This window comes from Mastigoproctus giganteus, chromosome 1 (assembly GCF_048544385.1).
Source record: "Mastigoproctus giganteus isolate SK-2022 chromosome 1, ASM4854438v1, whole genome shotgun sequence".
Classification (NCBI taxonomy): Eukaryota; Metazoa; Arthropoda; class Arachnida; order Uropygi; family Thelyphonidae; genus Mastigoproctus; species Mastigoproctus giganteus.
The window spans coordinates 270,018,374-270,044,562 of record NC_143575.1 but is presented as its reverse complement, the minus strand read 5'-3'; the positions used below and the strand labels follow the sequence as shown (position 1 = coordinate 270,044,562).

At 35.7% G+C, this 26,189-nt stretch overlaps 1 protein-coding gene across 1 annotated transcript in view; it reads right to left on the bottom strand.

The window, feature by feature from the left end:
- Nucleotides 1-11,170: 11,170 nt before the first annotated feature.
- Nucleotides 11,171-26,189, bottom strand: part of LOC150091968 (dynein light chain Tctex-type protein 2B-like) — a 34,843-nt gene continuing 19,824 nt past the window's right edge. The window contains exons 4-6 of the mRNA XM_090386341.1: nt 24,890-24,959; nt 20,570-20,633; nt 11,171-11,305 (exon numbers count right to left, since the gene is read on the bottom strand). Of these exons, the coding sequence (XP_090242467.1) occupies nt 11,258-11,305; nt 20,570-20,633; nt 24,890-24,959 (182 nt within the window). The 3' untranslated portion in view covers nt 11,171-11,257. The remainder of the gene's footprint in view (nt 11,306-20,569; nt 20,634-24,889; nt 24,960-26,189) is intronic.

Genomic DNA, 26,189 nt, shown 5'->3' with positions numbered 1-26,189 from the left:
GTGGAAGAAGGCAGGGAGTAGTTTTCAGTGGGCACTGCTCTTCATGTACTAATATTATTATAGTTTCCCAGAATTCCCCAAATGCCTCTACTAATGCTAATTCAGTGCTGGGTCCATTGTTGTTTTCAGTATTTATCAATGATATTGATGTTAGGTTCAATGTCTACATTTGCAGTTGTTACAAAGGTTGGCAGGGTAGTTAACAACAGTCATTAGGGTGAACTACTGCAACAAGGTCAAGGAAAATTGGGTCAATGGGCTGAGAAATGGCAGTTAAAGTTTAACATTGACAAATGCAAGGTACTGCATATGCGTAGTAGTAACCCCAGAGTAACTTATCAACTGTGTGGTACTAACGCAAATGAATAAAACCTGAGGGTAATTGTGCGGTCACACATGAAATTCCCTGAGCAGTGCAGGCATGCTGCCAGGACAGCTCATGGGGTTTTGTCAACAACATACAGAAACTCTGCTAGCGGGGTAAGGTGATTATCTCTTTGTATAAGGCCATGGTTAGGCTGCATCTTAAGTACAGGGACCCTCGTATAAAATGGTAGAACCAGTACAAAAAGGGGCTTACATTCCAAAAGCTAACAAAAATACACCATCTTTGTGTCATCGGCATTGAAAACTTGACGTGGTGCATATCTGTACTCTTCAATAATTTTTTTTAAATTTCCCAGCATACTTCTTGGTAGCTTCATTATCAGCCAATGCACATTCTCCTTGAATTCTTATGTTATGTAATGAGAAGCTGTTTTGATAGTTATGACAAACTCTGGGTTAACAGAAGATTCCCCATTTTTTAAATGGTTATATTTTAGTGTCTTGTTTAATTACATTGCCGTCTAATTGGATCCATTTTTTACTGCTATTGTCAATCCAAATACTGAGTGCTTTTTTCCATTTTCTCATATTTGGGGAAATTAAAGATCCTTCATCAACAGCAGTTCTAATTTTCTGTTCATTTTTTTTTTGTCCGGATTGTTGTTTCATTTAAATTTAAACTTTTTGCAACGCATGATACCTTCCCCCTTTTTTTAAGACTATTCAAAATTTGTATCTTCGATTCTAGAGGAATAAAGTTTCTTTTGTTCGGTGCTTTTTTATTTTACTTAGGCATAATTTAGGGCTGGAATTTTATTATTATGAGCCTTATGCTGCACCAGCCAAAAAAAAAAATTTCTGAGTCACCCCTGAAAGAGAGAACAGGAAGGGAATTACAAAGAAAGAAGAATATAGTGGTATCCAGCTCAGGACCTTAATTCACAACAAAGAAATTATTACAATACAGTTCTTAAGAACAAAGTTTAGTAATACATACCTGAAAAAATGTATAAATGATCAAATAAAAACTAATAGCCTTAAAAGTCTCAAGCTGCACACTTCGAAGTCACAATTTTTTATGATCTCAAACAAGCACAAGTTCAATAGCACAGAACCTAACGCACATTTCCCAACAAAATAAAATACCGGGGTTTCCAATAATTTTTTTTGCATAACGACTAGCAAGTCAACAGTGGGGATTCACAAAGAATGGAAATGTTGAAAAAAATTATATCCAACATAATAGTTGGGTTTCTCCTGCACAAAAGCTCAAAAATACCCTGTTAGACGAGGTTTCCGCAATTTATCAATCGTGTTAGAGTGAAACCGTGTTGTAGAAGTACCGTGTTATATGGGGGTTGCCTGTACAGTATACAGGTCTGGAGGCTTCACTTTAGGAAGAATGTAGATATGCTGGTATGGGTGCAGAGAAGGGCAACCAGATTGGTGAAGGGAATAAAAGGGTGCTCTTACCTAGTGAGGCTTTAGTTCTGCAAATTGCAGCATCTCAAGACCAAGCAGCTGTGCAGAGATCTGATTGAGGTTTAAAACCTTGACTGAATTGAGTAAGCTGAATGTTAATGGTATTTGTACACTTGCTGAGACTACACACATGAGGGGGCATAAATTCAGAGGAAGGATGGTTGCAAGACATGTAAGTTTACCTTCAGCCATGGCAAACAATGCCACTTGATCGTTCATTGTTGGAACAGGCTTCCATCTGTTGTGGAAGTGGATGGGTTGAATAAATTCAATGGAGAACTATTCAAATTCTTGGAGGGTAGAGATGAATGAACTGCATTATTTTAGTTTTATTATTATTATTTTATTTTTTTTATTTATTTATTTTTTTTTTTTTTTTGGGCGATGCTAAGCTTGCTTTCTTGCATCATGTGCCATTACTATACTACTGTCTCCATCATTATTTTTAAACGGGAAAAGTTTAGCTGTAAAAAAAAATTCTTTATGGCACCATGAACATCAAAAACAGTTGCTGTAGTGACTTTCCATAACGTTTCAGTTCCCTTCTCTTTTCACAGGCTTGTTATTCTCCCCCCCCCCAAATTTGGCTGTACGTATTGTTGCAAAGTTCCCCTCCTCCCTTCTGTTTTTAACCTTATTATACAATATATTGATGCAATTAAGAATGAATTTATTTCAGGTATTCCATTTTTAAACTTTTTCTTTTTTTGAAGGAAAAAACTGATTAGTGAAGTAAAGTCACTGTGCACTAGCTGTCACGATTTTTTGCATGCTACTAGACTAAATCAGTAATCACAGAAGCCACAAATGCACATATATCATTAAGAAAATGTAGCACAAGGAAAAACTCTTTGTGGTGAAGAGAGAGTGTGCAAGTGAGGATTAAATTTGCAAAATTGAAATTATAAATTATTTGAAAAACTTTACAGCCTAAAGGCAAGTAAGGCTCTTGGAGTTAATGGCATATACCGTATAATTTTTAGAGAGAGGCAATGAGAGTGTATTGAATCACTGAGGTTAATTATGAGGCATCAATGGAGTTAGGAGAGATTCCACTGAAGTGGCAAAATGCTAGTGTATCACCAATACATAGAGGTAGTTCTAAGAGCAGAGCAAGTAATTGTAGACTAGTCAATCACACTTCATTGTAAGAAAAATTATTGAGGCAATGTTAAAGAGTATAATATAGGGACATTTTGGTAGAAATGGAATCCTGAAAGCTACACAATACAACACAGTTTTGCTAAGGAAGGATCATGTTTAACTAACCTTGTTAGCTATTTTTATGCAGTTACTCATAAACTGTATGTACAAAATAATTTTGACATTATTTATTTGGATTTTAGCAAAGCATTTGACTCAGTCCCTTATGAGTGGTTACTGTATAAGCTGGATCATGTGGGAATTATAGAAAGGTTTTAAGATGGATTGCAGGGTGGCTGCAAAGCAGGCAGCAGAGGGTTTTGATTAAACTAGCATTAGATGTGGGCTCTGGAAGTTGGTTCTGTTGTACAGTACTGTTTCTGATATTTAAATTGACATTGAGAAAAGGATAGGAGTGATGTCAAAATTTTCAGGTGATGTGAAGATTGGTAGAGTGGTTAATCATCAGTAGCAGAAAGCAACAGTCATTTGGATGATTTGTATAGGCTTTTGGATGGTCAGAAAAGTGACAGCCTTGTTCTGATGCAGCAAAATGGCAAGTCTTATTGGGGAACAGAAACTCCAACATAACTTGTAGCTAAATTAAAAACAGTACAGGCAAAAAGTTGAGAATTATGATACTGTCAGACATCAAGATCTGTCAGCATTGTAGACAGGCTTGTAACAAAGAAGGCCCATGGAGTTTTATCGAACATTTCTTTGTCCACTGTAAAGGCAATTGTAAGACCAAATGAAGTACAGTAAATCCTCACTAATCTGGATTAATAGGGGAGAGAAGTCATCCAGATTAGCGAAGCAAAAGATAGCCCTAAAAGACAAAAAAAAAAAAAAAAATTAGAACGCAAATAAATGGAAAATTTAATATAGGTAGTGCTGATGAAAATAAATAAAAAAATATCACTGTAGAGCCTTTATTTAAAAACTATAAAAAGACAATACATTTATCCATTGATAGACGGAAAAATGTACAGCATTGTCTTTTTATACATTTATCAGGTGGCGCTGGCATCGCACGCCAATGCCACTTGATCGTTACTGTGAATACCACTTAATGCAGCTTTTTACAGCAACACTTTTTTTGGCTTTTTTAATGTTCTATTTGATACACTGCTATTATCACTCCCCACATTGAATTTTAAAGCAAATACCTTTATAGATTCTTTTTGTCTTTTAATATCTGACAAAGTCTGTTGGCCAATACCAAATTCTTCTTCAAATTTTTTTCTAGGAATACCATTTGAAGTTATTATTATTATTATTAATAGCCATAGGGTTCTATCACTTTGAACTTGTTAATGATAGTTAAAGTAACGTGTTTTCTTTTTATTCCACTTTTCATTTCTTTAGAACCCATAATTATATCAAATATGTTAACTTATGTACATGCATACATATAAAGTATGCAAATGAAGCAATATAAGCAATAACATCCATCCAACTCAGAGTCGATGATATTAAACAACACTCAAGACAGTATAATGTATGGTCAATCTTTCTCTGTGCAGTCAGAGTGACTCATCTTCCTTCCTAAACCCAGTGTCTTTCAAAGTACTCAACTGTGAACAGAATTTTTCATAGTTTGATCCAGATTAACTGTAACCGGATTAGCAAGAGCTTAGCAACTAGGCACCTGACAGCCGAGTGGTCAGGGTCAAGCCTGTGACTGCTAAATACGATTAATGTTTCTATTGATGATCTATTGTAAACTCTACTGACCTGGTGGTCATGCCAGAGTATAAACAAGTATAATTTTTTTTTTTTTTTTTTTTTTTTCGAGGGGACTTGATTGTATATTGAGTTCATAAAGCTCTGAGGGGGAACAGTAAAATGAATGACGGTAACATCCTCACTGTTATAAATAACTCCAGAACTAGGAGCCATAAATTATGAGGGAAGACATTTAGACTAGATTGTAGGAAGTTTTCTTTAGGCTGCCAAGTTGTTAATTAGTTACCTCCATGGATAGTTGAGGCTGAGAGTTTTTATGGAAATTCAAAGGTCAACTGGATAGTTACCTATGCAAGTAGATAAACAAAGGTTGTTTATTTTCTTTTGATTTAGTTTTTTTTTTTTGGGCAATACAGCAAACCTGTGGCTTCCTTGCACTATATAGCTAATACCAAAGTTGATAAATCAGCTGGCTAGTTTAACAGATAAGAAAAAGATGTCATACAACGGTTAAAACAATGGTAGCACCAAACTCAAGGTAGCCAGGGTGATTACACAATTCAACACAAAGAACATACTGCTAGAACAGCACATGGGGTTCTGAGAATGATTTATAGGCATGGACAAAGATGTTCTATGATTAAGCCCTATATGGAATATTGCACACAGGCTTGAAAACCTCATTTTAGGAAGGAACATTCCTAAGGTTTGTTGGAACATTCAGAGAAGAGGATATTCTCACCAACAAAGACGTGTTTTGTATATTACAGCATTTGGAAATTTGCATCTACATAATGACCTGCTCCGTGGGCAGGAGCAGCAGTATGTAGCACACGCTTCTTGATTAGACCAGGGTTCGAGCCTGTGACTACCAAATACGGAGGATGTGGAAAGGTCGGAATGACCACCGCATATCCCGAAGCAATATGGCCTTAGTTGCTAATGCTCCTAAAATCCAAATAAACAAACATAATGACCTATATTCAGTGATCACTGAATTATGATCACCCCCATACATAATGGACTATGCTGCACAGCTCGTGGTATAAAAAGCAGAATAGTTTCCTACACTGGAGTAGTGGTAATTTGCATCTGGTCATCAAGTCAAACATAAATAGCAGTTGTGGGAAGTAGTAAAGGTATATCACAGAGTTTCAAAAGGGTATGGTTGTGGTTACTGAGCTTATGCATCAGGTGTTTCCATATGGGAAACTGCACATCTTGTCGCTCACTTCCTACTGTGGTTAAGTGTACAAAGGATAGTGTTAAATGGGTCAAACCACCTCCTGGCAACAACTGTAAAGGATTATGCAAGATGGGATGTTCATGGTAAGCAAAGGGTGCAGCACATTGTACGGGATCAATGGCAGGTCACTGCCACTGCCATTGATCCCGTAACAGCTGACATTGCAATACGATATGGAGAATGCAAGACTATCTGCCGACCGGGCTAGCTGGGTGGGTAAAGTTCCTTCCTGGCAACCCAAAGGTTGCGGGTTCAAATACTGCAAAAACCTTGGGAGGTGCATTATGGCCACAGAAGCCGATGCGCCAACAACAAACAAAAAACAAGCAAAACTATCTCAAATGATGATGTGCCACATGGTTAGATGTATAGGGTTCCACAGCAGATGACCCAAGAGACACCCTCTCCTCACCGCTAATCATCATTGATGGCAAACACTGGTGTCAACAATATGCTGGTTGGACAGTGGGGGACTGGAAATGAGTGTGCTGGTTGGATGAGTCCAAAATAGCTGGTGCAATATGCTGATGCAATATGTGGTGCAAACAACACAAGGATCCATGGATCCATTGTGCATAGTGTGTGTTATCCAGTCAAGTGGCAGTGGTTGCTTATTATGGGATGTTTTTCTGGCAAGAACTATAACCACTGATGTGTAGGGACCACTGTTTCACTGCTGTGGTCTACCAGTAGCTCATACTGCATTTTTTCCCCAGACAGAAATGGGATCCTCTAAGATAGCATTTCATTGGGCTCCCATTGTGCACAAGTGGTTTGAGGAGGACTTAAGGTGGTTAGGTGGATTTGGAGGCCAAATTCACCTGACCCGAGAGGCATATGGACAAAACTGTCATCTATTCTGATGCTGGTAAGCCTTGCAGGCAGTGTGCTGGCTGCAGATCCCTACAGACATCTGGTGGAGTCAATGCCTAGGTGAATAGCGGCTGTTATCCATGTGAATGATGACCCAGCACAGTATTAGGTAAGAGATCATAATTCAATGATCACTCAGTGTAAATCAAATGGCCATAAAAGGAGGGTTAATTAGTGCAGTACACCTTCTCAGGCTGTAAGCCATTTGAATTTCCATTTTTTGTGCCACTTTTACTTGTAATTACATTATTCTTATGTGTACTGAAATTCTCGTGATTACAAGACTTTTGTACTTTCAACAGTATTCTTACCTATTTGTAATCTGCTATCATTTTGTTTTTGTATGATTAATTTTTAAATGTAAAAAAAAAAAAATTTTTTTTTTGCTACACCATACTATTTATATAATATTAGTCATATAATGCAAAGAGGCCTTTTAGGCTTTTTCTCAGGCATTTTTATTTATTGTATATTATTATATTTTAGTTGAAAAAAGTCAGAAAAATAATATACAATAAATAAATAAAATAAACTACCTATGTGTGTTTGCTCCTTACATAGATACTTCTCTGGCTAACCTTTGAATTTCCTCAACTAGACATGGAAGTAACTTCCAGTAATAACTCACTGACTAAAAGCAAACAGTTGAATCTAAACTTCTTCCTCCATATTTCATTTAAGGCACCTGGTTTGGGAATCATAACTGAAACTTTTGCCTTCATTCATTTTACTGTCCCTCTTGGCCTTATAGACTGAGGTCTATAAGGCCAAGAGGGACAGTAAAAAGTTTGAAGTTGCTCATATGGGCACCCTTTTGCAATTTCACTAAGTAGGTGTCTGACTAGACACTTTCAAGATGCTCGACGTCAGATATGATCTCCATGCCTGAATGCAATATTCCTCCAAGTTCATTCTTACGATTGCCTTATATGGTTGGATTATAATCTCACCCCTTTACATCTTAAAATTTGATAACTCATCAATAGGACACTATAGGCCTTCCTCACTGCCTTTCTACACTGTACAGAGAACTTCTGCCTGTTTAAAGTGAAGTGTATAAGTAATTTGGAGGGGGTTCTATTTCTCCATGTGTAAGACTGCATTTTGGTGCATCAAAATATAGTTGCCATTTTTCTCTATGACCATTGTTGAAACCTATCTGAGCCATCGTAAAGGAACACTGCTTGGTGCTTCATTAACTCTCTCAATCTTTACATCTTGCTCCCTTTGTCGATGTCATTCAATAAAATCAGACAAAAACAAATCCCAGAGCTAATGCTTAGAGAACCCCACTTATGTCAAGCTCTGTCTTTTGTAACTGATTGCTATTACTAAAATATGGATAAAAATATAAATTGTATTGATCATTTTTCAAAAAAAAGACAACAGATCAATTTTAAAGAATTTAATAATATGATTAAAAGGCAGTTTTTTGAAACATTTGTTTCGTATGAAAACTTCTAAAATAAGATAGATATAGAAATTGATTTTTGCTGAAAGTAATTTAATTTGAAAGTTGACAAATATAAATATTGTAACCATAAATAGTCATAATTCTTTCAATGATAAATCTTAAGGTTATTATTATTATAAAAAATTATATAATTTTGCTCATGCCAATGCATATATGTTGGCAATAGAGATATTGTAATGCTTATTCTTAAGTTAAGGCCTCAAAAAATTACCTTGTTGGTTTAAACCAGAAGTCTTCAGTCATTTAAGGCTAAAAGTGCATTAGCTGCTTCATAAAAATACAGAGACCAAAGGCTATAAGCTTTCAATTAGTAGCCTTATACTATTTATAAGCTTTAAATTGTCATTTCTATAATATTTTTTTAATCAATTATGTAAAAAAATATTCAAATTGAACAAGTGATTTGTGTAAAACACTGCTACAAGCAAATATGATAAGCTTAAACCTAAAATCCAGAACCTCTGATAAGTAAACAGCTTTAAAGTTAAAAATTTGAATTCATAATTATGTTAAATATTTTCCATATACAAAATACATTATTTTAAGAAAGACCAGTGAATAATGTCACAAATAATACGAACTAGAGTATAGAAACAAGTGTAAAAACTAGTAATTTCCTATGCACACTGGAATACATGCCATTAAGAAATTTTAGGGAAGCTGGTTTTGCACTGAAAAAGACTCTGGGTAAAGAGAGAGAAAAAGAAATGTATATATATGACAGAAAACATTGCCACTATCAAGGACTGCTTGTGAAAAGAGTCCATGACTATATGTATAAAACTTTCTAGCAATAATCGACCAACTGACTTAAAATAAATATCTACATAAAATACTAAAGCAGAGGTAAATAAAATAAAAGCGTTAAAATACAATACGATAAAGGCATTAAAATATGGATAAAACTAATAAAATATACAGTAGCTTTCGAGACGAAGTGCCTCTTCATCAGCTGATGAAGAGGCATTTATCATATTGTATTTTAATGCTTTTATTTTATTTTATCTCTGCTTTAGTATTTTATGTAGATATTATTTATTTTAAGTCGGTTTGTCAGTCATCGCTAGATTAGTTTTTTTTTATATATGCAACCTGAAGCTCAAGCCCTGTTTTCCAATTTCTATATGTTATTATGCAGTTCATGAAACATTTCAAAATACAGAAGTTTCAGTGCATTTTTTTGCAATAAAGACTAATTTCTGCCAATGCAAAATCCAGTTGGGTCATGTACATTAATCACTTGATTTTATTCAAAATCTGTTTATGACTGAAGAAGCACAGTTTCATCTTTCTCACTTTGTTAATAAGCAAAATTTCTGGTATTGGTCATATGAAATCTCCATGAACTGCAACATCTTCAAGAATAACAATGAAAATGCAACAAATGTGACTTCATCTTCCTGTTGAATCCACAAAAATTATTTTAGACATGGGAATTAACCAAGTTTGGGGTGACCAATACTGCCAAAACATTGACGAATGCCATAAGATGGCTGTTTCCTAATCAAGTCGTGTCCAGGAATAGAGATACTCCTTAGCCAGCAAGACTGCCTGATTTGAGTGCATACAATGCTTCTGTGGGACTATATGAAAAGCAAGGTCTATCCAGTGATTGCCTAAATGCTACGGCTGAGCTTAAACCCAGAATTCAAGAAGAAATGATCAGATTCCCAGCAGGCAATGGAGGTCACCTTGAAGGTAACATCTTCGAAAAATAAATTTTTGTTTTTAATAATTTAAGTTGATATGTATATAATTTCTTAAATAAAATATTTCAGTGAGTTTTTGAGTGTTTATAATTGTCCATTTCTCCACAGCACCCTGTATTATACGTGTATGCAAACTCGAACAATATTAACTCAGCATTAAGGGTGTTCCATGAATGAAAGTTTTTTTTTTTCTTTTTTTCTTTTTGCAGTTCATTTGACTAGGTTGACAACTGGTTTATTTTGCTCTTTATTATCATATTGCAAGTCAAACTTTAAGATGGCTCCAAATTTCAAATTAAGCTTGGCCAATTTGTAACAATGATTTATTAACAATTCCTTATTTAAAGAGCAAATTAACTCTGTGCCTGCACTCCATTTTTTTTTTTTTTTTTCTCTCAAGCATTTTAGGCAGCTGAATAATTTGGTCAGCTAATTCAGCATGAAAAACAGGACAACTATAAATTGATAGGTTTCCTCCATCTTATTATATCAATTACTATGATGTTTGTTAACACCGTACAGAATTTTTATTTCACACCTCAATATTCCATTCAAACCACTATTGGGTGTTGACAACATAATTTATAATTTCTTCAAGCTTACATTTCAAAATTACATAAAAGTAATCCATCACACTGCACCTCCATATCTAAAGTTTAATACTGGCATCTTACAATCTAAATGACTTCTAAATTATATTTAAGCTATTTTTAATTAATATTCCCATTACTTTGCTCAGCAACAAAAAAAAAAAAAAAGAATAAATTTCGATATTAACTTTGCAAAAAATAAATACTGATTTCACTCAGTGATATACAATACATATACAAACCCTAAATATATACAATCATTTTTAAAAATTAGAATTTCTTTCCTTAGTGTATAAACAGAATAGACTAAAGATAATTCCTAATATTTTCTAGGTAAACTAATCTTAAATTCTGAAAACTGCTATAAAACTATCTGAGATGATACTTAAATAATTTTATTTACATAATTTACAAAAATAATGTATCACAGTAGACGAAGGCAAAATCTGAATGCTCACCTGTAGGATGCACGTTCAGATATAATTAAGAATATCAAATCATTTGATTGCAAATGTTTTTTAGCCATGACTAGATATATTTGTTTTCATTTCTATATTTTAAAATTCATATTTGTAATAAATTGCACTTAATACCATAATTGTGAACTGTTTTTGCGTATCTGTAAATTTGTGAAATATAAAAGTTCTTGATATCACAGCTAAAGTGGGCACTGCATATAATGAACTTTATGTGCATAATGAAGGCAAAAAAATTCCATGAAACTTCAGTAGTAATATGTTCCAAATACTGCAGCAACACAGAACATGGTTTCCTGTTGATAAACAATAAAAATTATTTTATAGTTCCATTAGACTTAAAATAGTAATTAAGAAAACGAAATTTTACAAAAATGTTTGTTACAAACACATGAATGTTTCTGCAATTTTACATTATTTTTAAATATACAGCAACCCCCACTTTACAAATGGTTCACTATAAAATCAAATCACTTTACATGGACTCTCCATAATAAAATACCATTCACTATACGATATGTGGTAAGCGCCAGTCATTGTGATCGTGTTTGCGAATTAAATGGCGATTATAATAAGCGAAAAATAGGAGGAATATTATTGATAGGCTATCAAAGTAAAGCTCACAAATTTACACTTTATTACCTTACCAATTAACAAAATTAGATGATATGTTGTGAAAATGGAAGAATATTTTCCACAGGTTAGCAAAATAAAAACAAATTTATCCTTACATACATAGCTTAATTAATACATACTGTGATATGTACATACTAACTAGTTGATATTTCTGTTCGCTAACATTTTGGGGAAGGGGTGTAAAATTTAAAACAGTAAAAAAGATAAGCAATCAATAAAGAACAGCACGCGCAAACTGCATCTGACATGATACATGTAGTGAGATATGGAGTAACAAGTTAATGAAGCTTAAAAACAGGAATGAAGAGAAGATTCTGAAAATTTGTTTTTTATACGATGAAGAGGAAGGGGAAACACATTTCACCATAATAAAGTAAAAACTGACAGAATTCCAGTTATCGGAATTATTGCAAATGCAATAACATCGAGTTTACTACCCTTTATAATAGACTGTGCTAACAGAAAAGCCCAATAAAGTGGAAACTGCAAATTGGTTTTATGGTAATGTCCTTTAGAAAAATATCACAGAGGCATTCAAACTTATTCTTATAATCAACGTATGATAACAATGAAAGTGTGGTGCATTTTAATAATTTGAATTGATTTTTTTGAAATTAAAGTGGTCCTTCCTCTCAGCCAATAGCAGCATTTGTAAAGGTGTTGGCCACGCATTTTGTTTTTGCATCCTCTAGTTGAATTAATTTTTTGTGTTGTGCTTTAATCAATTTTTATAATCAATATATACAACTTCCATTATAAAAATGACCTTTTAGAGAGATAAACAGCTTAGTTATATAGCGAAAATTTCAACTTCCAAGGTCTTGGGAACGAATTACCAAAAAACAATGTGTTATTGGGTTCACATTAGGTTCACATTACAATATTTTCATGATACAGCGGGGGTCCACTGTATTTATAAAATCCTTTCCTATTTTAAAATCTGCATTTCAAATATACTAATTTGATCATAACCATTTTAGGATGTTATAGGACATTACATGAATTAAATCCCCTCACACCATTTTAAACTAGAAACAAACACAGAAATAATTTAAAAGAGTTACAGCAAGGCTTATGTAAGATATGAATTGTATTGTTATGATTATAACAGCAGTTGGCAGCAAACTAAAGTAGCACTTGAAGAATCATTAGCTTTAATCATGTAATGGTAAAAAAAAAAAATCCACATTATTTTGATTATGGGGGTGGGGACTACAGTCCCTTTAGGCCTTACCTGGGGCTACCACTGGCAACAGGAATTAATGCAGTCAGCCAAGTAAGAAACTTAGAGGTCAACATGAAAATGATCAAAACTATGTACAACAAACACTCAGTTAGTAGGTAGAAAATAAAAGTTTAAAGCAGTGGACTGGTAAGACTATCATAGCCAAATGGGTAGAGGAATAGACATGCTTCAAAAAGTTCAGTGGCTTCCTAAAAAGTAATCTGTCACCATGCCTTGAAAATGCATTCTGTCTAACATGACATACAATATGGTGCTTGCAGGAAAATATGGAGCAAAAGTCGGAAGTACATGGGGCATTCAGGCTAATTTTATCATACTCTCATAAATGTCTATATCCTATTTGCATATGCTCAGCTCATTACAGTAAAGTTCAGAAGAGACTTAAAGTAGCTAACCCAAAGGAAAATGTGGATGTCACAAAAACGAGAGCAGTGGGCAATCGTCAAATTTTCGACAAAAGGAGGGAATGGACAAAAAGTTATTTATGAATGATACATATGGTGATGCTACCCCTTCTGAATACCAGATTAAATTTTGATCTAAGCAGTTTAAACAGGATTGAAAATCAAAAGATAACCCCCATATAGAAGTGACAAACTCCGGAAATGTGCCAGAAAACAAGAATCAGCCTAGATATGTAGGATAAATGTATTAAAGTGTCTATGATTGCCAGAGTGTGTAATATTTCCAAAAGGTCAGTTCTTATTGGGTGCTAAGAATGTAATGGAATTGCATATTTGAAAAGGAAGAGGAATTAAACTGAAAAGCATGCAAGTCATTTTGAAAACTAAGGAGCTGAAAGAGCTAGGGGCCACATTGTGTGAAGGACTAACAACAGATGGCCCAAGTTGGAACTCAGCTCTTAGAAAATAAAACAAAAGGAAAACCAAATCAAAGTAATGAAATAAGCTCAAAAGTGGCCAGTCTTCATCATGGTGAGTTAAGAACAGCTCAGGATAGAAAAATATCAGTCAGAAAACTTTGTCCAACAGTGGACCAAATCAGGCTGTGGTTTATTGTAATGTGATTATTTACACTGTTTCACAATTTTGGTTTTAGATGGTCGACATGCATAAATTTTCCCACCTCTGAATTACATATTTGCTCTTAACATAGAATTATGGTCCTAAGAAGGCTTCTAGTGTGGTGAGTAAATGTAAAGATATACGAGCAACTCTCAGTCTGAAAGCACTGTGCTATGCACACCTTTTTGCTATTAGAGTCAGTCAAATTAAGCATTTTCAAATAAACAGTTTTTAGACATGTGATTAAAACTAATCAAACCCATTGCTTCACCAAGTGAGAGAGAGAGAGAGAGAGCGCCTCTGTCTAGAACTATGCTGGTTAAGCCAATATGTAAAAATTCCCTTTCATTGTCTGAGTAAAGCAATGACCTTTAATCTTTTTAGAAATACAAAAAGATTTACATATAATTTTTTCACATGTGGGCCCTGAGTACACATGGATGTGCATTTTTCAAGGTCATTTCAAATAACACTTCAAAATAAATTACAGCTCTTCCAGTAGGTGGTGCCATCTCTTATCTGTGTATCTAAGTAATTATAAACAGATTATAACAGAGATGACAGCACAAAAACAGATTTTAAAATTGGAGGAAGAGAAAATTATGCCCCCTCTAAGTCACTGCTGTCTCCAGTGACTTTTTAATTAAAAGAGCCAAAATTCTCAGGAATTCAGATCCAAAAGTTAATGAAACTGAATCAAATGAGACAGATATGTAGAAGATAGCATTACATCAAAAAAATGTACAAGAAGTTTTTAGGATTTTTTTTTTTTTTTTTTTTAAATTCTGATCTGACAATAATTTGGACAAAATCAAAATAAGAACAAATTAATATGTAAGAACAAATTATTATTATTTAAATGCATTATATATAAACTTTTTGAAATTTCATGAAGAAATTATGAAACTAACTCCATGAAGCTCAACGCAGCAAAAAACTTGCCCGTCAGGGCCCATGTATTTTCAACAAACTCAATCTGGAAAAGATTAAGCACTTTCTGTCAAAATATCAAGTGCTATTGCAGCACTTACAAGCTGTACCACTGCAGTATCTTGATACCAAGCTCTGTTGGGGTTTCACACTGTCATGTGAGAAAAACCATATACTTCACCATTTTGGCGACTCCACTAATCTTCCATAATGATACTGTAGTTAGGTGCTACAACTGCCAATACTGACTTTTTTTCTTGTGAATTAAGTTAATATGTAATGTGTATTTGACTACCAAACAAAATATGGAAGTTAATATTTAATTAAAATGATCATTTTATTAGTTTCCTTTCTGAATTTTGCACAGTCTAATATTCTTACTGCATCTAAACATATGACTGCTGTAAGAGTAGCTCTTACTTGAGTCTAAAAAACTGGGTAATGTAAAAGTGACATAAAAAGAAATTAATAAACACAGAAAATTGTTAAAAGACATTACTTTAAAAGCAATATCCAGATCAATACAGAGTATGATTTTAAATAGTATTCATTCTTAGTACTTTCCAAAGCTTATATCACTCATATAACCAACTTAATATAATGAATGATTCATATAATTAATTTGTTGTAGTAATTTGTTCACTTATAATCTAATTATACATATAATTCGCATCATCCCTTATACTAACAAAAATGTGTTTCACAGGATTATGGACTTTCAGATTTTGGGAATTGTCTAAAATTTCCTGAGCTAACTCCTGTTCTGTGTCGGCTTTTTACACTCTTCTTCTTCCACTGGTGTTTTTCCTTCTACTTGAAAATTTGTTCATAAAAATGTTCCTAAAAAGGGTGACAAACCCCTCTCATCCAATTATTGTCCCATTGCACTTACTTTTACACTTTCGAAAGTAATGGAGAAGTCCATTAATCAGCAACTCCTAAACTATCTAGAAACCTTCGATCTGATTAATGATCGCCATTATGGATTCCGCCAGTGTCAATCCACTGGCGATATGTTGACTTATGTTACCCATCTATGGACAAATTCAATGGAAAAGTTTGGTGAAACTCAAGCAGTTGCTGTTGACATTTCAAAGGCTTTTGATCGTGTTTGGTATAAAGGCCTTCTGAATAAGCTTCCATCTTATGGTTTGCCAACTGTTTTTTGTAACTGGGTATCCAGTTTTCTCTCTTGACTGCTCAGTGTGAGTGATGGCTCTCTGTCTTTTCCACTAATGCTGCTGTTCCCCAAGGTTCAGTTGCTTCACCCACTCTTTTCCTCTTGCATATTAATGATCTTCAATTGACTGGAAATCCTACCAATAGTTTTGTTGAAGGCAGCACATTGCATTCTACCTTCCAGTTTGAGAAACCCTGCCCTGCACAAACAGCTTTAACTTCTCGAATATCCACTACCAATTCCTTAAATGCTGATCTCCAGTAGGGCAAAGATAACTTAGCTAATTTCAGTCCTATATTCAATCCTGTCATACCTTGCATAAAAGATTTGTATGCTCCTATGCTTATCTTTGATGACACTCAGATTTCTAGACAAGATCACATATCTCTATTAGGGATTATTCTGATTTCTAATCTCTCAGCATAAGCACATCACAAATATTGCTTCCTCTGCATCTGAAAAACTGGGATTTTTTTTTTTTTTTGCTCTGTGTTAATCTTCAGAATGGCTACTCACTGTGCAAATCTCAAATCTGCCCTACCATGGAATACTGTTCTCACATCTGTAGCGGTACCCCTATAACCTCTCTTAGGCTTCTGGACTCCATTCAAAAGAGGGAAGTTAGGTTAATTAATGATCCATTTCTTACAAAGTCTCTCCATATTCTGTCTCACAGACACTCTTTTCTGCTGCATACATTTTCTATAGATACTTCCATGGGCACTGGCTTCTATAATCCCCCCCCCTCTTCTAAACCAGTCAGCATCCTTTTACTGCCCAACTTCACATACACAGGATCAATTTTTCTTCTTCCTCGTTTATTCCTTCAACTTGTTTTCTGAAACCACTTCACTTTGCATGTATTTCCTGAAAATTACACTTAAGAATTTAAGTCTGATGTCAATAAGTATCTTCTTTCATCACCTTAACCTTCATTAAGTACTGTAGGTTCTAATTAACTACTGTATTAAGTGCCATGGAATTAAGTACTGTAGGCTCTAATACTTTTTTGTTTGGGATTTTAATAAAAAAAAAAAAAAATTGACAAAACAGTGGCAACAAAATATAGCAAAAAGGACCCTGTAAACTTTATAAAGGAACTTTTATACAGTTTGCAGGGTTCTCATTGGTAAAAGGAATGTTTAGTAAAGAGGGAATTCACCTGAATAGATAAGGTGCAATTGTAATTGTCACAGAAGATGCAATAAGGATGGCGCCTCCATAGCCAGGTGGGAAGGAGCAGCAGGGCGTAGCACACGCTTCTTGATTAGACCGGGGTTCGAGCCCGTCACCACCAAATACGGAAGATGCGGAAAGGTCAGGGAATGACCACCGCATTTCCCGGAGGAATATGGCCTTAGTTGCTAATGCTCCTAAAAAAACAAACAAACAAGCAATAAGGATTGTGGAGGACTGTGGGAGTCACTGGATGATATATGCCATGGTCCAAGAATCTTGCATTACTTCAATCTGTTCTGAGCAGACACAGTCAGAACAAAAATCTTTAGCATTAGTAAAAGCATATGATACAAGAAAGCAAGTTTATACACCATCAGCCAAAAAAAAAAAAAAAAAAAAATCCACTTCCCATTTCACCTATCCATCATTTGCTCTTAAAAGTTTGTCAGTTCTTCCTTGAATATATTTAAGCTATCAACTTCCACAACAACAACAGGTGGAAGTTTGTTCCAGCAATCAACTACCCGCTGGCTAAAGGCAAATTTCTGCACATCTATTCTACAGCCGTCTTTCCTCGATTTCAATTTATGTGCCCTCAGCTTTATAATCTGAGCAAGAGGAAGAATTCCATCAGCATTGAGATTTCTCAAACCATTCAATGCCTTATATGCCTCAATCAGATCACCTCACAGGTGCCTAGTCTCTAGACGCTGCAGTTTGCAGAACTTAAGCCTTTCTTGGTAAGAGAACCCCTTCATTCCCCTCACCAATCTTGTTGCCCTTGTCTGTACTCATTCTAGCAACTCTACATCCTTCCTAAAATGAGGTCCCTAGACCTGTATGCAGTACTCGAGGTGTGGCCTGACCATTATGTTATACAAAGGAATAATCACCTCTTTATCTCTACTAGCAAAATTCCTGTATATCATTGACAGGACACCATGAGCTACTCTTGCAGCCTGTCTGTACTGCTCAGAAAACATGGAATTCTTTGCAAATGCAAAGACAAAATATTTTCATTGACAAATGCAAAGTACTTTGCATTTGTCAATGTTCGTTATTTGTCAAAAGGCACCTGGGGTGGATGGGATCTATCCATTTATATTAAGGGAGTCAGCAAAAAAGGTAAGAAAATCATTAGCCATAATTATGAGGGCATTTTTGGATTCAGAGGAGGTCCCTATGAGCTGCAGATATACAATATATTCCCGATTCACAAAGGGGATCAAAAGACGACATGAATAATTACAGACATGAACAAACCTGTAAGCTTCACTTCTCTTACAGGTCACTGGTTTAAGAAGTAATGGAGGACCATCTAGGGACAGGAGTGCAGTTATACGGCAGTCACAACACGGATTTCTAAAGGGTTGCTCTAGTCTGAACAATCTGATTGAATATTGTGATAGAGTAACAGAGAAACTGGATGCAAAAAATAAGTTGAATATCATATACTTTGATTTCAGGAAAGCCTTTGATATTGTTTCACATAATAGACTGCTCTTAAGAATCTAAAGATAAAAATCTACTATGCAAATTGAAGCATTGTGGCATTAAGGGCAAGTTACTGCTATGAATAAAGGGATAGTTGAGTGGGATTAGACAGAGTGATTATTAATAGACACTACTCTTTGTGGGCTAATTTTATTAGTGGGCAAGTCTGCCAAGGTTCAATGCTGCACCCATTGTTATTTTCTATATTTATTAATGATAATGAAGGTACATTTGTCTTAATGTTTAAGTTTGCAGATGATAGAAAGGTTGACAGGTTGATTAATGACAGTAATCAGGGTAAGTTACTGCAACAAGATCTAGAATAATTAGGCAGATCAATTGAAAAATGGCAATTGAAGTTTATCATTCACAAAAGCAAGGTACTGCATATGGATAGCAATAATTCCAGATTAACATACCAACTGTATGGTACTACATTCAGAGCTGCGGAAAATGAAAAAGACCTGGTGCAATTGTGTTATTGGACATGAAGTTTTCTGAGCAGCGGACATGCTGTCAGGCCAGCTCACTGGTTTTGCCAATTATATACAGGAATTTTGCTAGCATGGGTAAGGAGGTGATTATTGCATTGTGCAAGGCAATAAGCTGCATCTTGAGTACTGTATATACAGGCATGAAGGCCTGTGTGCATGGCATTCTTCCTCTTGATGAAACTACACACAAGGGAGGAATAAATTCAAATTGATGAAGAATGGTTGCAGGATAGATCTGCAAAAGTTTGTCTTCAGCCAGTGGGTGGTTAACAGTGGAACTTTTTTTTTTTTTTTTGGTAGTTGTTGGCGCATCGGCTTCTGTGGCCATAGTGCACCTCCCAAGGTTTTTTGCAGTACTTTGATCCAAGCCCGAGGCAGGATTCGAACCCGCGACCTTTGGGTTGCCAGGCAGGCACTTTACCCACCTGGCTAGCCCGGTCGGCACAGTGGAACTTCTATCAGTTGTTGTCTAAGTGGGTAGTTTGAATAAATTCAAGGGCCATCCCCTCAAAAAATTACTCAAGGGGATGGGCAAACGATGTGTTTTTTGTTTGGCTGATTTTGTATAAGCTTAATTTCTTGCATCATTTGCTACTAAATACTATCTTTTTAAAGCCATGAAATAGTACCACACACCTTTAAAGGTATGAATGGTGTTAAATAGTACCACACACCTTTAAAGGTATGAAAGGTGTTAAATAGTACTAAACTCCTTTCATACCTTTGAAACAATTGACCAAAAAAAAAAAAAAAGTAATGAAATAAGTAAAGAAAAGTCTGTGAATGGAAAAATCCAACATTATTTCTACTAAGAAATTAATCTCAATCAGTTTAGGCAGAGTTCTATCAAGAGAAAAGGTTTTCATTTTTACCACTTAGGACCAGATAAATCTCATCTTTAAATGCACAGCACAGACTTCAGTATGTAACTTTGTTCCAATGAAGATCTATGGTAATGTGTGTGTTATTAATTAATTCATAACACAAGTAATGTAATGTAGGTAGGTGCCTCCGGAGCCAGGTGGGCAGGAGCAGCAGTGCGTAGCACATGCTTCTTGATTAGACCAGGGTTCGAGCCCGTGACCACCAAATATGGAGGATGCAGAAAGGTCCATATTGATCCCCGGAGCAATATGGCCTTAGCTGCTTATGCTCCTTAAAACCAAATAACAACAATGTAATGTTAAGCACAAGTAATGTAAAAATTCAGTCAAGCATTGAAACTTTTCAGTAATGCTAACTTTTTACCATCACCCAGGCACACCAATCCATTTTACAGATTTAATTGTTTAAAAAGTATAAAAATTGCACTAAATTTTCATCTAGCCCAAATAATAAATACAGATACTTACTGTAATAAAATTATATAAACTTACTGTATTGAAGATTTCAGATGCAAAATTATCAGTATCAGCATCCCACAAGCAGCGACTCCCCATTCTGGAAATAAATATGCAGAAACAGTTTGGAGAAAAACCATGCTCTTCATATTTATTAACTTAATTATTTATGTATACAGTAACAGTATCTGAAAACTTTAATCTGCATAATTTGAAATTCTGACTGAAAGGAATAATTTATTCTTAGAGTTTCCGAAATTGTAGCTGCTTCTAGTGTTAAACAGAAAAGAAATACCCGAAACTAAAAAGAAGGTATGTTCAAAAATTTCCAAAACTCATTTCTTAAAAAAAAAAAGTGGAGAGAGATGAATTTCAAACAATTCCTCCTATATACCGGGTGGTTATAAAATAAGTTTCCCTATTCAGGAGACCCTAGTGTTAAAATGGTTAGAGATAGCACTATGAAAATCATCGGTGGGTATGTCATTTAGGGTATGGGGAAGTGATTTGTAGAATAAAAAATAATTCAAATTTCTGCCATCAGGGGAGAAATTGGCACTGAAAACATGATATGGAATACTTAACTTTGGATTAAATTTTAATATCAGAACTTAGAAATCTACAGATATTGTTCTATGTGCTTTCCTCCATTTGAGATAACATTCTGAAAACTGCATGTGACAGTTGTACATAGCATCTCATTGAGGATGTTGGCTACATGCTATTCAATGCTTGCTTTCAAATCAACAAGTGTCTGTATGCCACCATGGTAAATGCTGTCTTTCAGGTATCCCCATAGCCAGAAATCACAGGGTTTGAGGTCTGGTGATCAGAGTGGCCAGAACTGCAATTCTGCCAGGACATGATAAGAGGGAGTATATGATGAGAGCCTTGTTGATCAATTCGGCCATGGAGAGATTGTGCAAGGCTCACGGGGTAGAATTTTTTTCAGTGTGCTTCTTTCTATGCTTGATAACATGAGAGACTGCTTCTACAGGAATGGGATACACTTAAATAGAAAAGGTGGAAGAATATTTGCTAATGCTATAGAGGCAGTGTTAGGTGGATGAGAAAACTGCTAGATTGGGGGGGGGATTCACAGACTAAAAGATTAACAGTAGCCGCAGGCAGAGGTGAAAGTGATTCTTGCACTGCTTCTGTTGTAATGAGCAGCAGCCTAGAGAGCAAGTTGCTGGGAACTTCAAGAGCTGCTGGGAGTCATCATGGAACAAGTAAATACATGGGCTGTGTTAGGGTAACTAAGAGTAAGAACAAGTGCATATATACTTGCATGTACACTAATGCTAGAAATCTTGTAAATAAAATTGATTAATTTGAATTGCTGATCAAGACATCAAAGGCAGATATTGTTAAGATATCAGAGGCATGATGTCACATATATAAGCAGTGCAGAATTGGAATTTGGAGAGTACAGAAAGGACAGACAGGGGAGGAGGGTTATGCTGTTAGTTAAGAAACGCATAAAATCTAAGGAAGTGCATCCAGTTGACACGGGTGGACAGTGCAATGTTGAGTCTGTTTGATGTGACAAACACTGAGAAAGGGAAAATGAGAGGAGTATGTTATAGGCCTAATGACTCTGATGAGTACAATGAACAGTTGTGCAGAGAAATAGAATGTCTTGTAATGGGAGATTTTAACTTTCCAGATATTGACTGGAACTTGTGGGTTGGTCACTCACGCTGGCAAGACTTTTGTCGATTTATTGGAGAATTGTGTTCTACAGCAACATGTTCGAGGGGCAACCAGAGGGAATAATACCCTTGATCTGATTATCAGCAGTGATTAGTCATGAATTAAGAATCTGCAGATAAAGGAACCACTAGGAGACAGTGCTCAGAGTCTACTGGTGTGGGAATTACTTAAAGATGTAACTACCATTAAGAGTAAAGGGAAGGGTTTTTGTTTTCATAAAGGTGACTAGTGGTCTCAGACAGTTTTTGAATTCTATACAGTGGGATCAACTGATGATGTTGATCCCACTGTATAGAATTGAGTATACAGAAAATATAGAATGATCTTGGGGGTTACTAGGCTTTTCATACCAACTAAGAAATACTGTTGAAGGTATGGGCCTAAATGGATGTCAGATGAATTAAGGAGGCTCATAGCTGAGAAGAAAAATGCATGGGATACATGTAAATTATCAGGCAATACAGAAGTCTATGGCAAGATATAAGCTAATCTGTAATCAAGTCACAAAGGAGGTAAGGCAAGCAAAGGCAGCTTACGAGAAACCTTTGGCAAAGGATGCAAAGAAAAACAGCAAAGAGTTCTTATGTAAACTCTAGAAGGAAGGGGATGAATCAGATTGGTCCACTTGATGTGGTGGTTCAACTGTTATGATCCTTCTCAGATAGCTGATAAACTGAATGAGTGTTTTGCATCTACATTCACATATGAGAAATTCTGTAAGGAAGGGGAAGGCAGAAGTTTACTAAACTCTAACAGGGAACTAAATGATTTTGTAATAATGGAGAGCAAAGTGGAGGAGAAATTGTTGAAGTTAAACATAAAAAAGGCACCTGGGGCAGATGGAATCTATCCAGTTATATTGAAGGAGGCAGTGAGGGAAGTAAACAATCCCTTGGCCATAATTATGAGAGCATTTTTGGATTCAAGGGGGGTCCCCATGGACTGGAGTGTGCAAATGTATTTCACATTTCACATTCCCATTTCACATCCCCAAAGGGTGATGCAAATAATTATAGACCTGTTATTTTATCTTCTGTTCCGGGGAAAATAATGGCGTCACTGGTTAAAGAAGTGATGCAGGATCACCTGGACAAGACTGCAGTAATTGTTCAGACAGCAAGGGTTTGTTAAGAGGAAGTCTTGTCTGACTAATTTGATTGGATACTACAATGTAGTCACAAATGAACTGGATGCAAAAAATAATTTGTTATCATATACTTGGATTTCAGGAAAGCTTTTGATACTGTTGCACATGGAAGACTGCTGTACAAATTAGAGTGGTATGGCATTAAGGGCAAGTTGTTGCAATGGATAAAGGGTGGTTGAATGGGAGATGGCAGAGAGTGGTAATAAATGGACACTGCTCTACGTGGACTAATATTATTAGTGGAGTACCCCAGGGTTTGGTGCTGAGCCCATTGTTGTTTTGTGTATTTATTAATGATATCGATGAAGATATATCAGGCTTAATGTACAAGTTTGCAGACGATACGAAGGTTGGCAGGGTTGTTGATGACAGTAAAGACAGTATGCTACTGCAACAGGATCTAGAAAAGTTAGGTAGATGGGCTGAGAAGTAGCAGCTGAAGTTTAATATTGACAAATGCAAAGTACTGCATAATCCAAGATAGCAATGTAGCAGTAACCCAAGAGAAATGTTCCAACTGTGTAGTGCTACACACAGGGAGGTGGAGACTGAAAAAGACCTGGGGGTAACTGTGCAGTTGGATATGAAGTTGTCTGAGCAGTGCAGATGTGCTGCCAGAGCAGGTCATGGAGTTTTGCCAATGTTATATAGGAATTTTGCTAGCAGACAAGGAGGCGATTATCCTTTTGTATAATGGAATGGTCAGGCTACATCTTGAGTACTGCATAAGAGGCCTTATTTTAGGAAGGATTTAGAGTTGCTAGAATGAGTACAGAGAAGGGCAACAAGATTGGTGAGAGGAACAAAGGGGGTTCTCTTACCAGGTGAGTCTTAAATTCTGTCAATTTCAGCATCTGGAGACTAGGCAACTGTGAGGTGATCTGATTGCAGTGTTAAAGGCCTTGAATGGTTTAAGCAGGCTCAATGCTGATGGGATACTTCCATTTGCTGAGATTAAGAACCTGAGGGGGCACAGATTCAAACTGAGGAAATACAATTGTAAAATAGATGTGAGGAAGTTTGCCTTTAACCAGCAGGTAGTGATTGCTGGAACAGACTTCCACCTGTTGTTGTGGAAGTTGGTAGCTTAAAGAAAAGCCCTTTGGAAAAGGAAAATTACTTCAGTGACAATAACTGACACCTTTCAAACAATTTCTCACACCTAAAATAAATTTACAATGTATTTCTAGAGTTAAGTGCAAAACCATTCACACACTGGCTTGAAATCCTCATTATCAGTTACTTTTCAAATTTTTATGGATATCAAAGAAAATACTTTTTGCCCTGTGTGCGTACTTGGTGAACAATCTGGTTAATAAGCAGCAATGTATTACTTTTTAGAAGAAGCCTCAGAAGTCCCCGCATACTTGCTGATGGGTTAACTAAGCAAATAGGTTATAATTTCATTGTAGTTTGAGAAGTAAACTATAAATTAATTAAATTCAAATTAAAACATAATTAAAATATTTCATTTAAATTGAATTACTACTTACTTCACTCCCTCGCCTCTCTGCTCCCCAATAACAACTTGTGCTACTAACTTATACCTGTCATATTCAAATTCTGAAAAATAAATTATGTTAATTAGCAAATGCATCAAGAATACATAGCTATATCTGAATAAATCAGATTATTAATAAAACGGCATCGTTTTAAGTTATATCTCATATTGTGAATACCTTCACAACGAGTTGCCATGATATTGCACTACTTCGAATAAGTAACGCTTCACCTAAGGAGAAGACTAATGTTACTTATTCTCAGATGGATACCACCACCCAGACGGCACCGTTTCAGGGCTATTTGGCCCTTCTTCGGTGGGTGGGTAGGTACCCGAGTGATGCAATGATGGCAAAACAGTTATGAAGTATAACTCCACAATATGAGAGATGCCTGATGGTGTATCATGTATTTAGACTCAAGCATTTAGGGCATAAGCCTCAAGCTATGAAGGAGTCTAGACTATGTATAAATATAGTGCAAATGCATCAAGAATACATAGCTATATCTGAATAAATCAGATTATTAATAAAACGGCATCGTTTTAAGTTATATCTCATATTGTGAATACCTTCACAACGAGTTGCCATGATATTGCACTACTTCGAATAAGTAACGCTTCACCTAAGGAGAAGACTAATGTTACTTATTCTCAGATGGATACCACCACCCAGACGGCACCGTTTCAGGGCTATTTGGCCCTTCTTCGGTGGGTGGGTAGGTACCCGAGTGATGCAATGATGGCAAAACAGTTATGAAGTATAACTCCACAATATGAGAGATGCCTGATGGTGTATCATGTATACACCATCATATGAGATATAACTTAAAACGATGCCGTTTTATTAATAATCTGATTTATTCAGATATAGCTATGTATTCTTGATGCATTTGCACTATATTTATACATAGTCTAGACTCCTTCATAGCTTGAGGCTTATGCCCTAAATGCTTGAGTCTAAATACATGATACACCATCAGGCATCTCTCATATTGTGGAGTTATACTTCATAACTGTTTTGCCATCATTGCATCACTCGGGTACCTACCCACCCACCGAAGAAGGGCCAAATAGCCCTGAAACGGTGCCGTCTGGGTGGTGGTATCCATCTGAGAATAAGTAACATTAGTCTTCTCCTTAGGTGAAGCGTTACTTATTCGAAGTAGTGCAATATCATGGCAACTCGTTGTGAAGGTATTCACAATATGAGATATAACTTAAAACGATGCCGTTTTATTAATAATCTGATTTATTCAGATATAGCTATGTATTCTTGATGCATTTGCACTATA